The sequence below is a fragment of the Globicephala melas genome, chromosome 19, assembly GCF_963455315.2.
Source record: "Globicephala melas chromosome 19, mGloMel1.2, whole genome shotgun sequence".
In the NCBI taxonomy this organism is placed as follows: Eukaryota; Metazoa; Chordata; class Mammalia; order Artiodactyla; family Delphinidae; genus Globicephala; species Globicephala melas.
The window spans coordinates 49495932-49511264 of NC_083332.1; the positions used below are offsets into that span (position 1 = coordinate 49495932).

The window sequence follows — 15333 nt, forward strand, 5'->3', positions numbered from 1 at the left end:
TAAAAGTAACATATGCTTATTAAAAGAAATGCCAAACATAAAAGTGTATTCATTCAATCAGTAAATTTTTACTCTATACTTATTATGTGCCAGGCACTGGTCCTTGGTACTGGGGATATGTCAGAAAGCAAAGTGAACAAAACAGACATAATTCTTTCTTTGTGGCATTTATGGTCTATAAAGTAGACAATAATAGCTAACATGTATATAGTGTGTACTGTTTGCCAGACATTGTTCTAAACACTTAACCAATATTAAATCATTTAATCTAGGGTTTCTCAGCTTCCATACTATTGGCATTTTGGCTGGGTAATTTTTTTGTTGTGGAGAACTACCTGTGCATTGTAAAATGTTTAGCAGCATCCCTGGCCTCAACCCACTAGATGCTGGTAGCGTGATATCACCAGACATTGCTGAATGTACCCCAGGAGGTAAAGTCGCCCCCAGTTAAGATCACTGATTTAATCCATAAACACTTTTTACAGATGAGGAAACTGAAGCCTGGAGAGGTTAAGTGACTTGCCCAAGGTTGTTCAACTAGAAAGTGGCAGAGCCAGGAATAGAATCCAAGCAGTCTGAGTCTAGAGTTGGTGCTGTTAACCATTACAACATACTGAGCATAGAGTACAGGAAAGCATGTAATAAAGGGATGTAACCTAAGCTGATGAAGTTCAAGAAAAAAAATCGTGAGGAAATGACCTTAGATATGAGACTTTAAGAGTAAATAGGGGGACCCCCTGGTGGCGCAGTGGTTAAGACTCCATGCTCCCAATGCAGAGGGCAGGGGTTCCATCCCTGGTTGGGTTCCATCCCTAAGATCCTGCATGCCGCGCAGCACGGAAAGAGTAAATAGGATAAGAGGTGAAATGTGTAACACGTAGAGCAGGGAAAGCACGTGTAAAGACCCTGTGTATTTGAAAAACCCAAAGAAGGCCAGTATAGCTGAAGTGCAGCGAGTTGGCAAGAGCCTGCTATGAGATGAACCTGGTGAGGTTGTTAGAGTCAGGCCATTCAGTGTCTTGTATCCTAAGAGCTATGGAAATCATGTGATTACGGTATGACCAGATTTATGTTTTGAAAAGATTTCTTGGACTTCAGTGTGGAAAATGAGTTAATTTTTTCTATAATGTGAGGGAGGGGATCAACTTCATTCTTGGTAATGTGGATCTTTGTTATCCCAGCACAATTGTTGAGAAGACTACTCTTTCTTCATTGAATTGTCTTAGCATTCTGGTTGGAAATCTGTTGACCATAAACGTCAAGATTTCTGGACTGTTAGTTAATCTGTATGTCTGTTCTTATGCCAGTAAAACCACACCGTCTTGTTTGCTGTAGCTTTGTAGTAAGTTTTAAAATTGCAAAGTGTGAGTCTTCCAAGTCCTTACTTTTCCAAGATTGTTTTGGCTATTCATCTGGATAGATGAATGGGTGTGAGACACAGTTTAAGGATGTACCCTAAAAAATCCCAGCACAGCCACATGAGGACTTAGGGAGGTGTGATTTCTTTCCCATGAAGCATCAATCATTTTTACTAATAGATCATTTTAAACCACTAACAAAAATATGTCTCCCAATCTCTTATTTAGCCCTGGCAGGATTTTAGGGGGTGAATAGTTCAGGTGAAACATGCAAATGGAATATGTGGTTGACAGCTGTCACTGATTATAATTGGACCAGCAGAGCCAGGAAGTCCATCGGGCAGAGCTGACCCTTCTGGGCCCAGGGGGAAGGGGAGTTTGGGACTATGTTTTCCCTGTAGCTCTTATATCTGAAGGAATCCAGTGTCCTGCTTATTCTTTCTGCTCCATGTGTCTCAGGGAACTGGATCCTATCCTGACTGAGGTCACCCTGATGAATGCCCGCAGTGAGCTGTACTTACGCTTCCTCAGGAAAAGAATCAGCTCAGATTTTGAGGTGGGGGACTCCATGGCCTCAGAAGAAGTAAAACAAGGTAAAGGCATTTCCCATGTTCTCTGGGATGGGTTGGGGTATAGTTGGCTCTGTTTTGTAATACTTAAGTCACAGATCTTTTAATAAGGAAATAATTGGGGCTTATTAGTTTGTGGGGGGGTCTGTGGACAAATTGACTCCCAGGAGGAAATCTAGACTTCCCAGATTTTAGAATTGGACTGGCTCTTTGAGGCCATCTAATCATTTTACAGATGAGGAAAGCTAAAGGCAAGAGTGGTTCAATGATTTTCCTCTGCTCTGTTCCCCACACTGTGCTTCCTCACCAGCTCAGATTTAGGGATTGGTGTTTAAGTAGGTGATATGTGCACAAGATAGATAGGTAGGTAGATAGAACAAAAAAATATACATAATTTCATGAGGGAACTTAAAGGAGTGATAGAAATATTCTAAAACTGGATTGTGGCTATTGTTACAAAACTCTATAGAACTACTAAAAAAAATCATTGAATTGTACATGTACAGTGGGTGAATTTTATGGTATATAAATTATACCTCAATGGAGTACTGAGGTATAATATTGAGAAAAGAATATGTAGTATAAAGAGTATATAAAAAGAGTACATGGTATAAAGAAAGCCTTTCACTCCCTCCCTCAGTCTCCCAGTTCCTCCAGTCACAATTTTGGAAGGGATAAATATGTTGAATAAAAAGGTGCGCCATGGTCCTATTTCATGGACAAATTGACTCTCCACGTTTTTAAGAAGACCATTTAATTCCTACTGGTTGAGTATAGGCAGGATTCCCTGAACTGGAGACCTGAAACTGACCCAACATCTGTGGCATTCTGCATGGCTTGTATCAATAATACACGGCAAGGGAATTATTTATATGACCCAGGTGGGTTTTTTTTTTTTTTGCCACGCTGTGTGACTTGCGGGATCTTAGTTCCCCGACCAGGGATCGAACTCATGCCCCCTGAAGTGGAAGCACGGAGTCCTAACCACTGAATCACCAGGGAATTCCCTGAATTGGTGTTTAAAGGAGGATTCATGCTCATTTAGAGTTTGGTGCTTATTGCTGTTATAATAATAACCATGTGTGTTTAGAGTTGCACTGTTTAATACAGAAGCCACAAGCCATTTAATTAAAATTAAATAAAATGTAAAATTCAGTTCCTCTATCATATTAAGCACATTTCAAGTACTTAATAGTGGTACTATATTAGACAATAGATATAGAACATCTCCGTCATCACAGAAAATTCTGTTGGATAGCACTGGTTAGAGAATGAAATGGTCTGTACCCAATATATTTTAGTCTTTGGCTTTGGAAGCTTATGTCTTTTTTTTTTTTTTTTTTTTTTGGAAGCTTATGTCTTTTGAGTCTTACCAGTTAATTCTAAGGAAATAATGGAAAAGAAGTAAAAACTTCTTTGTACAATAACATTAACTAAAATCTCCAATGACTATGATTTTCAGTTATCTCTAATAATGGCAAAATGTTTGGAAATAACCTAGGTGTCTAAAAACAGACCATCTACATGATAAGATATCACAGCCATTAAAAATAAGTAAGCTAAAAAGAAGAACTAAGCCATGTAGAAACATTGAAATATTTGTGATATAATTTCTAAGCAGAATACAAAATTTTCTTGGTACTGTGATTATAACCATGTAAATCATGTACAGATTTGGAACAGAGACTAGAAAGGGACCTGAAAAAAAATGATCCATTTCCCTTGGGGAAGAAGAGTGAGTATTCCTTTCTTGGCTGTCTCCTAGAGCACCAGAAGTCCCTGGACAAACTCCTCAATAACTGCCTACTGAGCTGCACCATGCAGGAGCTAATTGGTCTATATATTACCATGGAGGAATACTTCATGAGGGAGACTGTCAACAAGGTAGGAGAGAGGACACATCCCTGGGAATTGGGGCTTCCTGTCCAAGAAGCCAGGCTGAAGGGAAAGGCCGAGGCATGTCATAGTTCTTGTTCCTACTTTGAGAATACCCTTGCATGCAGACTGAGTATACTGCTTTGAATAGTTAGAGGGCATCTTTGGAGTGATCAGGCTCTTTGTGGACCCAACTGGGACTTCTTTCCCAAGGATCACAAAAGAACACCTCAGCTCCTCAGGGAACCTACCTGTTCCCTGCCTCTCTGGAGGTATGTGAGTGAGGAGCCTTGGGAAAGAAGGGCCTTGCCTGGTGTCTTACAACCTACATAACAGATGTTCCCAAGGCAAACGCCCTAAATACTTAATTTCCTAACGTGGTGATTAGTAGGGAAGTGAGCTATTTTGGCAAGGAAGAACCACACCAAGCTGTGACCAGAATAAGCTATGTTGGGAAAAACACGGACAAGGTACAGAAAAGGGAGCAGAGCCAGGGCCTGTTCCAGAACCATCTAGAACCGTGACATACAGAACTGGGGCCCTCATTGGATGCTTTGCCTTTTGTGTAGGCTGTGGCTCTGGACACCTATGAGAAGGGCCAGTTGACATCCAGCATGGTGGATGATGTCTTCTACATTGTTAAGAAGTGCATTGGGCGGGCTCTGTCTAGCTCCAGCATCGACTGTCTCTGTGCCATGATCAACCTCGCCACCACAGAGCTGGAGTCTGACTTCAGGTACAGTTAACACCCTTTCTGCTTTCTAGGAGGCAAAAAGGTCCTAGTTGTGGTTGCTTCCTGAGGCCCATTTTGTTTTTTCCTCTTTTTCCTTATGATTGTAGTTCAGTTCTATACAGGGTATAAGCTCCCATCCGTAGCACAACATCCTTGACTCCAGGCAGTTGTACAGCAACCAGATATGTTATAGGCCAAAACTGTGTTCCCTGGACTGGATTGGAGGAGTTATTAGCCCTCAGACCTAGGAAAGAGACCAGGCAGCTCAGATGAGGGCAGTAGTTGTAATTTTAACAATGATAATTACCACTGCTACAGACCAGGCACTGTGCTAACTTCCTGCTCCTGTTCGGTCCTAATAGCGACCCTATGAGGTAGGAACCATTTAGCTCTCTTTTGTAAATGAGGAAACAGGCTCAGGGAGATCACACATCTCATAAATGGTAGAATATGGAGTAGAGTGTGACATTCAAAACCTGTTCTCTCAACTCTTACACGGTACTGCCTTTCACTAAGCTGTACTGCCTTCTCGAGTATTTTGGAGCTCAGTGGCGTTAAGTGAAAGCCTCATAGGGAGTAAAGAGTTGGCCAGTCTCCTCTGTATTCTTTCATATCAGTGCCTTTGAGAGGGTGTTGGCCTCTCATACCCTGGCTGCTAAGCGTCTTGTGTGGTGATCTCAAGGATTGGTTATTCCCTGGAAAGAGCAACTTATGCTTCTGGGTCAGGGTAGTGAGCCCTTTGGTGATGCTGAACTGGAGGCCAGGTTGAGTGCTGTCAATCCTCATATGCCAATCTGCCCCCCAGGGACGTTCTGTGTAATAAGCTGCGGATGGGCTTCCCAGCCACCACTTTTCAGGACATCCAGCGTGGGGTGACAAGTGCCGTGAACATCATGCATAGCAGCCTCCAGCAGGGCAAATTTGACACTAAAGGCATCGAGAGTACTGACGAGGCCAAGCTGTCCTTCCTGGTAGGTAGCCCCACAGGTTGTGAGCTGCTCAATTTATCTCAAGGGGTTGAACTGTGACCTCTAAGCCACAGTATAACAAGCCTTCAACTGGAGGCTTTTCCTCCAGTATCTATATACAAAGAAAACTCCTCCTTTAAGGAAAGCTCCTCCTAGAAGGTTGTGAAACCATTTCTTACCCAGGGACCTATTTCAGAGCAGCCCGAGCCAGGACATGCACTGCACTGTTCCCTGCCTGGAAGGCTAGGCGCCTCAGCTCTCCCCAGCACTTGTTCCCAAGAGCACTACCCAGCTGCTGAGGGGCTCCACTGAGTATCAAGCTTGGATTACATCTGTGCCAGGCCCCCAGACTACTTCCCTGAGGACATCCCACAACGGGTCAGTTGGGGCTGACCCGTTAGGCCTACCAAACTGCTTTTCTAGCGTACTTCTCAGGCTCTCAGCTTCCTCAGAAAGGTGACCTTCTTAAAGTCCTGCTACACAGAACGGCAGTCTTACCATTGTGTGACAGCTGGGGAAGGAGAATCGTGGAAGGACGAAGGGATTTATACAGGGTAACAACTAATTTGTGATGAGCCAGAAAGAATGCAGATGAGCCCTGGGCCTGTGATCAGGCGTTTCTGGCACATGGTGTCTTTTCATGTGTGGGTACAGCGCCGTCAGAGGTCATTCTTCTCCACCCCCACACTGGCCAGGCTCTGAGTCTGCTTGGCTCCTGGGGTTCAGAGACCTGACGGAAGCATCCAACAGCAGAGCTCTCAGTCAACAGTCCACACATGGGGTCTCTGAACACCTGGGGGTAGGATGCAAAAATGTATACACTTTTTTTTTCTAGAAGCAAGGTCCTTAGCTTTTATCATTCTTAAAGGGGCCTATAACACCAAAAGAGTTAAGATGTTGATTTCAGAGACAGAAGCCTAAACATGCTAATATCTACTTTGCCCCTATGCAGGGGAGCCCACAGTAACTAGTCCTCAGATCCAATGAAGTCTATTTAGGAAACCTTACTTTCTCCTTGTCATTGAAAATATCTTCCCTGAGCATGGGTTCTATCTTTTTAGGATGTCATGGTTGATGCCAAAAAAGAGGATGAACTCCAAGAAACTATTGCCTCTGAAATATAGTACCTTTGGAGAACTTTGCCAAAATTTCTGGCAACCAACTTCATATGATCATGAACTGACTTAAATTTTTCATTTTGTTTGCCTTCTATTTCATTTTTTATAGAACTTATTTTTATTCTTTCATTTCTCTGCTCAGAAATGACTCCTTGCTACCTACCATATCAAAACTAGACATCTTTGCCTGACAGTTTGTTGAAGGCCTCCAGAATCTGATCCATCCTGTCACTCTAGTCCTATTTTCCATCCCTTGGCTCCACGAGTCCCCAGTAGGCTGGCTGCTGTGTGTTCACACATTCGCTGCTCCCATTCAGACAGCTTCATCGTTTGAGGGCCCAGAAGATAAGGCCAACAAGAAAAGGTGATGCTAAATGCTTGGTGACAGTTTTCTGGTTTTCCTGATGCCAAGTACTTAAAATGTCATCACTCCCACTGTAGGACCTATTTCTTATGTCACCTTGATTCATTTGGCTGTCAAGATGAATTCCCCAACAGTGCTGATGTATCATTCACCATGAGCTAGCGATAAGCCCAGTGAATCCATGCTTACAAGTACTGTCAGTACAAGGAAACTTTGACATCAAAGTTTTTGGTATTTGAAATCAATACCATTTGAACTCAAATCCATTTTTCCCTCATGACGGATTTTACTTATGCCCTCAGGTGCCTTGGAAACATTTATGTTGTGGCCTTCATCCTTGAGCTGTCATGACAGTGCAGTTATTTCTCTGGAAGCTTGCGATGTTAGCAGCCTTGTGCTGTGGCATGCTAATGAAAGACCTCAAGTCTCATCCATCCACCATGCAAGTGGTCTTAGCAGCATTGTCAGCAGCGTGATCTTGCAGTATTAGCTGCAGCACACTGACAAGGGCAGTATTTTTGTGGAAGACAGGAGGGACATCCTAATCTCAATCCCTGGGGTTATGGGATTCTTCTTTCACCCTGAAATCCTGAAGCTTCTGACTCATCTCTTGAAATACTAGCCCCTCCTCGAAGTACCTCACCTCGGCCTTCCTGGTCATGGCACCAGAACACCAGTTCAAAGGCAATGTGATCTTCTCAAACTCTAATCTCTCCTACACAAGGCCTCTAAATTAGTATTCCCAAACAAGAGCTGTGCTCATGTGGCATTCACCCACTTTATATAATCGTCAGTGCCACTCCGTTGTCCACAGGACAGCATAGCTCCCAATTCCCAGTCTGACTTCACCCATCTCTGCAGCTCCACCTCTTGCCATTTCCCTGTACATGTCTGTGCACTGACTCTCCTGGTCCCCAAATACCTTTGGATTTTATGCCACTCTGCATTTGCTTATGTTATCCTTTCTCCAGAAGATAGTCATTCACTCATTCAGTCATTCAACAAATATTTATTGAGAAACTTCTATATATCAGGCACTGTTCTAGGTTTTTGAGCTGCACTGCCCAGTATGGTGTGGCTATTTAAATTTAATTTTAAACTAAAAATCCAGCTCCTGAGTTGCACCAGCCACATTTCAAGTGCTCAGTAGCAACACATGGCTATTGCTACTGTACTGGACAGTTCAGATTTAGAATACTGCCATCATCAAGAAAGTTCTCTTGGACGGTGCTATGCTAGAGATACAGCTGTAGAGAAGACAGACTAGATCCCTGCCTTCTGGAGCTCTCATCCTAGTAGGAAAGGGAAACAAGAAACAAACAAGACAATATCAGATAATCCTAAGTACCATTAAGATAATATCAAACAGGAGACTGGACTAGAGGAGGCCGATGGGGGTGGAGAAATGTACTCACCCTCCTCTCCTATCAGAATTATGTTCCAGCCTTTTAAGTTCCACTCAGTTACCTACTCTACCATGGAGTTTCCTAGAATGCCTCAGACCAAAACATTGTGTCTTTCCTCTAAATGACCATAGCAGTGTTTACCTTAATTGTCACTTTTGTCACATGCTGCTTTTTATGATTGGTGTTTCTGTACCAAACTCGTAAGGCCATTGAGTTATGAAGGAAGGAGCCCTTGGCCTAGAGTGGGGAGACCTAAATTCTAATCCTGGCTCTAATCCTGTCACTCTTTGAAATGCTGTCCTCCTACCCTGCTTTATTTTTCCTCATGGCATTTATCACTACCTGACACTTATTTATTGACTTCCCTTCTGGAATGTAAACTCTGCGAGGGGATGGATTTTGTCTGTTAACTGCTTTCTTCCCAGTACCTAGAACAGTGCCTGGCACATAGTGGGCACTTTAAATATTTGCTGAATCAAAAGTTGACTGACCTTGGTGAATTATTTCACCTTCTTAGGAGTCATGTTTCCACCTGTGAGCTGGCTTGATAATACAGTTGACTCTTGAACAACACAGGTTTGAACTGCACAGGTCCACTTATACGTGGATTTTTTTCAATGGTAAAATACTACAGTACTAGACAATTCACAGTTGGTTGAATCTACAGATGCAGATACGGAGGGCCAACTCTAAGTTACGTGCTGATTTTCGACCACATTCCTAACCCCTGCGTTGTTCAAGGGTCAACTATACTTGTTTTGAAGAAGGTATTCAACAGAGCCAAAGAACTAATGATGAGAAAATGCCTCATAGGTGGTAGGCTCTCAGGAAGCATTTCTTTAATCAATGTCAGCTGTTGCATCACCGACCTGGACTTGGAGGTTTGGAGCCCAAGGACTTCTCCGAGACTTGCATGCCTAAACATGGAACAAAAACACCTGAAACCTTGGGTCACTACCTCTGAGGTCAGATGGCTTCGCTGCCTTTGTGTCAAGCCCAGGAGAAAGGGCGAGCCTGGTTCACCATTCTGCCCACTGAGACCTGAGCCCACTGCCTGATGACACTGGTGTGGGTGGTCCTTAGCGCCCCCCACCCCCACCCTGAGCCTCAGGAGTGCAGCTGTCAGCCAGTCTGGCCTTGGAGTGGGTACAAATAATAGTGATCAGGAAGTCACATTCTTCTGTCCTTGTCTCCCAGGTGACCCTGAACAATGTGGAAGTCTGCAGTGAAAACATCTCCACTTTGAAGAAGACACTGGAGGTACAGGGGAAATTGCCTATCAGCTTTCAGTGGCTGTAGCCTCCCCAGACCTCCTTTTGAGAGTGAGCCCTGTGCACTCTTCCTAGTGGGAGCTATGGCATTCCCTGGCATTGAGCCAGCTCTTCTTCAGAGCATTTGAGGGGATTCATTAGTGAATGACATGGTAGCAGGACATCTCTGAACTATGGGGAGAGCTCTGACCCATGAGTTAGGAGATCAATTCAAATTAGCTCTTCCAGCACATACTTGGCATGTGACCTTGGACAAATCCCTTAACTCCCTGAGCTTCAGTTCTCTCATCTGTGAAACAAGATACAGATCTCCATGGTGCCCTGCTTTGGGTTTGTTGCTTGGCCCGATAAAAAAACAGGATTGAAAGCACTTTATAAAAGTGATAAAGCCGGGCTTCCCTGGTGGCGCAGTGGTTGAGAGTCCGCCTGCCGATGCAAGGAACACGGGTTCGTGCCCCTGTCCGGGAAGATCCCACATGCCGTGGAGCGGCTGGGCCCGTGAGCCATGGCCGCTGAGCCTGCGCGTCTGGAGCCTGTGCTCTGCAACAGGAGAGGCCACAGCAGTGAGAGGCCCGCATACCGCAAAAAAAAAAAAAGTGATAAAGCCCTCTATAAATTTTGAGATGAAGATGATATGGGGGGAATTCCCTGGCTGTCCAATGGTTAGGGCTGTGCTTTCACTGCCAACGGCGCAGGTTCAATCCCTGGTCAAGGAACTAAGATCCCGCAAGCTGCGTGGCGTGACCGGAAAAAAAAAAAATGATGATATAGGGTTCACTTAACCCTATACAGAACCAGTTGCTGTTGTTTTTTGTTTTTTTTTTTTTCAGTACGCGGGCCTCTCACTGTTGTGGCCTCTCCTGTTGCGGAGCACAGGCTCCGGACGCACAGGCTCAGCGGCCGTGGCTCACGGGCCCAGCCGCTCTGCGGCATGTGGGGTCCTCCCAGACCGGGGCACAAACCCGTGTCCCCTGCATTGGCAGGCGGACTCGCAACCACTGCACCACCAGGGAAGCCCTGTTGTCATTTTTTTAAGGAAGGCCATATAACAGTGGAAATTGCTTGGGCTTGGAAGTCACATACCCCTGAGTTCAAGTCCCCACTTGACCACTGACCAGTTGTGTGGCCTGAAGCAAGTTCTCTAACCTCCCTGAGCCTCAGTTTCCTCTTTTGTATACAGGGGTAATGCTCTCTGCCCCACAGGTTTGTTGTGAGAATTGAACAAGAATATAAAGCACCTGGTACATGAGTGGCATGCAGTGGTAGTTAATGATTGTATTAGTAGTTATACATAACATCATGGAGCAATCACTTTGTTAAGTATTAGAAAACGAAGAGCCCAGCTCTCCATCACTCCCCAATTCTGCCTCTGGGAGAAGAGGGAAGCCAGAGTCCTGCCTCCCCAGCGGACACTCATACCAGGGAAGATGCTTGGCTACAGAAGCATGGGGCTCAGTGCCGAGGCTGGTGCTGAGTGTTGGCTTTAGGGCTGGGCGGACTGAGGAGGCCGGGAGCCAGCACGTGAGAAGAGGGCCTAGTTGCTGACGGGGTCCCTGAGGGAGGCTCGGAGAGAGCAGTCAGGTGGGAGTTTACAGTGTAAACTGGACCAGATTAGGAATTCACCCCCAAAAAGGCCTTAAAATGGAATAAAATAAGAGCAATATTCACTAACTACCAGCAGTGTAGTGTCTCTCACGTTATAAGTGTTCAACAAGGTAGTTGTTGTTTTCAAGTCATGGCACGTTAGACTGTATTCCAGATTTTTTCCTTAACGTTAATTAGTCTGTTGGATTTTGAATTAAATTTTTGGGAAATGTTAGGAATTCAGAACTGAGCCAGCAGAATTAGCCAAGTGAATGAAAAGAAGGGTAACAAAGAGCTGGAAAAACAATTCCCATAAATCGCCCCTCCCCCTTAGATTTGCATTTCACATGTATTCTTTCTCAACCCCATCAGCAGTCCTTTGAGATAGGCAGGTCAGGTGGTGTGACATCCGTTTAACAGATGAGGTTAAAAGGCTAGTTAAAGATAGTAAGTATTGGAGCTGCAACAGGGACCAAGGACCTCTCCCGGCTAGATCAGTCCCTTTGCAGCTCTTCCTCACAGCTGCTCCTACTGTAGCCAAAATGGCACCAACTGTTAGGAGGCTATAGGAAATGCAGGCAGCTTCTGCCAACCCAAAGCAGCTCCCCCTGTGGCATTCTCTGCAGCTAGACCTTAGTGTGGGATTAGGAACAGGTGCCCTGGAGCCATAATTCCCAGCTTGAATCCCAGCTTCACGACTTACTGCTGTGTGGCTTTAGGCAAGTTATTAATTTCCCGGTGCCTTAGTTTCCTCATCTATACAGTAGGGATAATAATAGTGCCTACTCCATAAGAAAGGTACTTTAATTAATAAAAGTAAAATGCTTAAAACTGGGGCCCTGGCACAGAGTAAACACTTAAATCTTACCTATGGTCATGACAATATCCCCTGGGCAGCCAGACCAAATTATTTACTAAGCAGATCCTATTACAATAGCTAGTGTCTCCTTAGTGCCTACTACGTTCCAAGCACTGGGCTAAGCACTTTGTGCATCATCTCATCCAACTCTCAAAACCACCATGGGAGCAGGAATGTGTTCCCACTTTATGGCCAAGGAAATTAAAGCTCAGAAGCTTTAAATCACTTGACCAAGGTCGCTCAACTAATACATGGCTGAGCCAGGATTTGAAGCCAGGAATGCCTGACTCTAAAGGTGTGAAAAACTTCTGATATTTGTGTTTCTTACTCACACCCCCTGACACCAATACCCTCATATTACAAAGAGGGAAGTGGGAGCCAAATGACTAGCCACGGGATCAAATCCAGGTTTCCTGAGACCCAGCCAGGGTTCTTGCCTCGGATTGACCAGAGCTGCTCCCAGAGAAGGCTAGAATGTTGGCCTCTTCGCCCTCCTCACACGCCCATGGCCCAGGCATGCTACGAAGCCTGATGGCTGGGTGTTTTCCCCTAGAGTGACTGCACCAAGCTGTTCAACCAAGGCATTGGAGGGGAGCAGGCCCAGGCCAAGTTTGACAGCTGCCTTTCTGACTTGGTTGCCGTGTCCAACAAATTCCGAGACCTCTTGCAGGTAAGCCCCAGGTTCAACTGCTGCCTGAATCCTGGGCCTGTGTCTTGCTCTGAGAATATTGTCACTGGCTTATCATGGGCTTCATGCATATAAGAAAACGGGAGGCGGGGAAGAGGAGGCACGAGGGAGCAGAGTACAAGCCACTGAACTTGTGCGAGTCCCTTGAAGACTAAAGGTTTTTCAGCAGTGCAGCTGTCACGTTGACAAGATGGCATTCTGGTCCTCTAGAATCTCCACAGTGCCAGCACTCCTCAGAAGGGTCCTCAGAGGAAATTGAACCATGTGGGTACTGAGATCTGCTTGGCCTTAGCCGAAGGTGCTGCCTAGTACCAGGCACTCAGAAATCTCTTCTTTCTAGAGTTTAACAGACCAACCCCATGGTCTCATCTCTGGCCTGGACCTGAATCAGAATATATCTGGAAAGGAACAAGTTGTTCCTGGAGTCTTTGATTAGCATTATTTCTGTTAGACTTCAGACAGGGCCTGCAGAAAAGCCTCATGACTGGAAGGATGCCCTGACAGTCAAAGGATGGGTAGAGCAGGAGAAAGGGAAGGGATGGAGGCATGTGCCTTCTGTGTCTGATGCGTCTTTGCCTTGTCCTACAGGAAGGGCTGATGGAGCTAAGCAGCACAGCCATCAAGCCGCAGGTGCAGCCTTGGATCAACACCTTTCTCTCTGTTTCCCACAACATCGAGGAGGTCAGCCTGACCACGGACGGCCACAAAGCCCAGGATTACCCCTCATTCCCTGGCCCACAGCTGGAGTGCAGTGGAGCTGTCTGAACAGACTAGACCTTACATATTTCTCAGGCCCACTTCCCCTGTGCTCGAAGGCTAGGTTCGTCCCAGAAACAGGTGGTTCCTCCCAGAAACAGGTTGTTCCTGCAGTCAGAGGGCTCCGAAAGACACCTAAAGGGAGTTTGCCTTGACCTGACGCATTCTCATTTATTGAGGCTCTTTTTGCCCCACATCTTATAGACTTGGGACCTCCCTCCCTCCCTCTTTCTCTCCCTCTCTCTCTCCCTCCCTCTCTCCCTCCCTCTCTCCCTCCCTCTCCGCATTGAGTCTTCATTGCTGTGCGTGCGCTTTCTCTAGTTGCAGTGAGCAGGGGCTACTCTTTGTTGTGGTGCGTGGGCTCTAGGCGCACAGGCTTCAGTAGCTGTGGCACGCGGGTTCAGTAGTTGTGGCTCGCGGGCTCTAGAGCGCAGGCTCAGTAGTTTTGGCACACGGGCTTAGTTGCTCTGCAGCATGTGGGATCTTCCCAGACCAGGGCTCAAACCCGTGTCTCCTGCATTGGCAGGTGGATTCTTAACCACCACACCCCCAGGGAAGCCCCTCTAGCCTAATCTTTTCATTCCTGTATAACATGAGATACAAGAGGGGATAAACTGCCAGGAACTTTGCCATATTGCGTGGGCCACTGCTGCAGCCCGGGGCTGTTTGCTGGTCAGAAGCGTGATGCAGAAACAGCAGCAGTTTCTGCCAGCCTGATTTTACGCTGATTTTAGGCTGGATGAGTTATAAGCTACAAGGGTGGGGGTGAATGGTCCTTCTTGGAGACGCCCCTGGTGACCCACCTTGCTTCCTGATAATAGGAAGAATTCAATGACTATGAGGCCAATGACCCTTGGGTACAACAGTTCATCCTTAATCTGGAGCAGCAAATGGCAGAGTTCAAGGTGAGCAGGGGCTCTTGGGACCAGCCTATAGAATTACCCACCTCTGCCCCAGTCAGCAGCCTGAGGCTTCTCATCACACTCCTGCTGGGAACCCAGGAAGCTCTTCCGAGCCCCAGGCCATAGAAATACTCCCACAGGAGAAAGACTCCTGGGAGGCAGAGGGGTGAGTTGGGACTCCCGCTGATGCCTAACCTGTTTGCAGGCCAGCCTGTCTCCAGTCATCTACGACAGCCTGACCAGCCTCATGACCAGCCTTGTCGCAGTCGAGTTGGAGAAAGTGGTGCTAAAGTCCACCTTCAACCGGGTAATGTCAAGGAGGCACAGGCCCCCCCGCTCTGTTGCTTTCCCTCTAAGGAAGACAAGTCTGTCCCCTCTGTCTGCCCAGGCCCTGCATATCTAGGCTCAGTCCTGCCCTGAGGCAGTGGGGCCAGCTGAGGCACCATCTGAGGCCCAGCTGGCCTTGCAGCCCAGCACTGAGTGAAATTGGGGGCCAGTTCTGCTTGGCCAGAGGGCCAGACCTTAAACAGTGACTGGGCCCGTGTTCCCTTGCAGCTGGGCGGTCTGCAGTTTGACAAGGAACTGAGGTCACTCATTGCCTACCTCACCACGGTGACCACCTGGACCATCCGAGACAAGTTTGCCCGGCTCTCCCAGATGGCCACAATCCTCAATCTGGAGCGGGTATGTAGGGCTCCCTTGGCCTAGCCAGGGAAAGGTGACTGGGAAGAGAGGCAGAGATAAAATTTGAATCCCTGCCACTCCCTCAAAACCAAGTCTCCACCAGCAACCCAGCCCTGCAGGCCACCTTCTTCCTGGGCACCCCTGCTCTGCCTCTGGTGGAGCCCAAGGCCTTCTCTCAAGATAGCCCCTCCTTGCTGA

The 15333-nt window shown here is 46.4% G+C and overlaps 1 protein-coding gene across 3 annotated transcripts in view; it reads left to right on the plus strand.

The window, feature by feature from the left end:
* Positions 1 to 15333, plus strand: part of COG4 (component of oligomeric golgi complex 4) — a 30098-nt gene that overhangs the window by 11536 nt on the left and 3229 nt on the right. Inside the window, exons 9-18 of one of the 3 annotated variants that reach the window (XM_030863393.3) lie at positions 1818 to 1951; positions 3693 to 3811; positions 4372 to 4538; positions 5341 to 5506; positions 9589 to 9651; positions 12659 to 12775; positions 13382 to 13474; positions 14371 to 14454; positions 14657 to 14758; positions 15007 to 15135. In XM_030863393.3, coding sequence (XP_030719253.1) covers positions 1818 to 1951; positions 3693 to 3811; positions 4372 to 4538; positions 5341 to 5506; positions 9589 to 9651; positions 12659 to 12775; positions 13382 to 13474; positions 14371 to 14454; positions 14657 to 14758; positions 15007 to 15135 — 1174 coding nt within the window. The remainder of the gene's footprint in view (positions 1 to 1817; positions 1952 to 3692; positions 3812 to 4371; positions 4539 to 5340; positions 5507 to 9588; positions 9652 to 12658; positions 12776 to 13381; positions 13475 to 14370; positions 14455 to 14656; positions 14759 to 15006; positions 15136 to 15333) is intronic. The other 2 variants (XM_030863394.3, XM_060288337.2) reach the window with 2 other exon arrangements.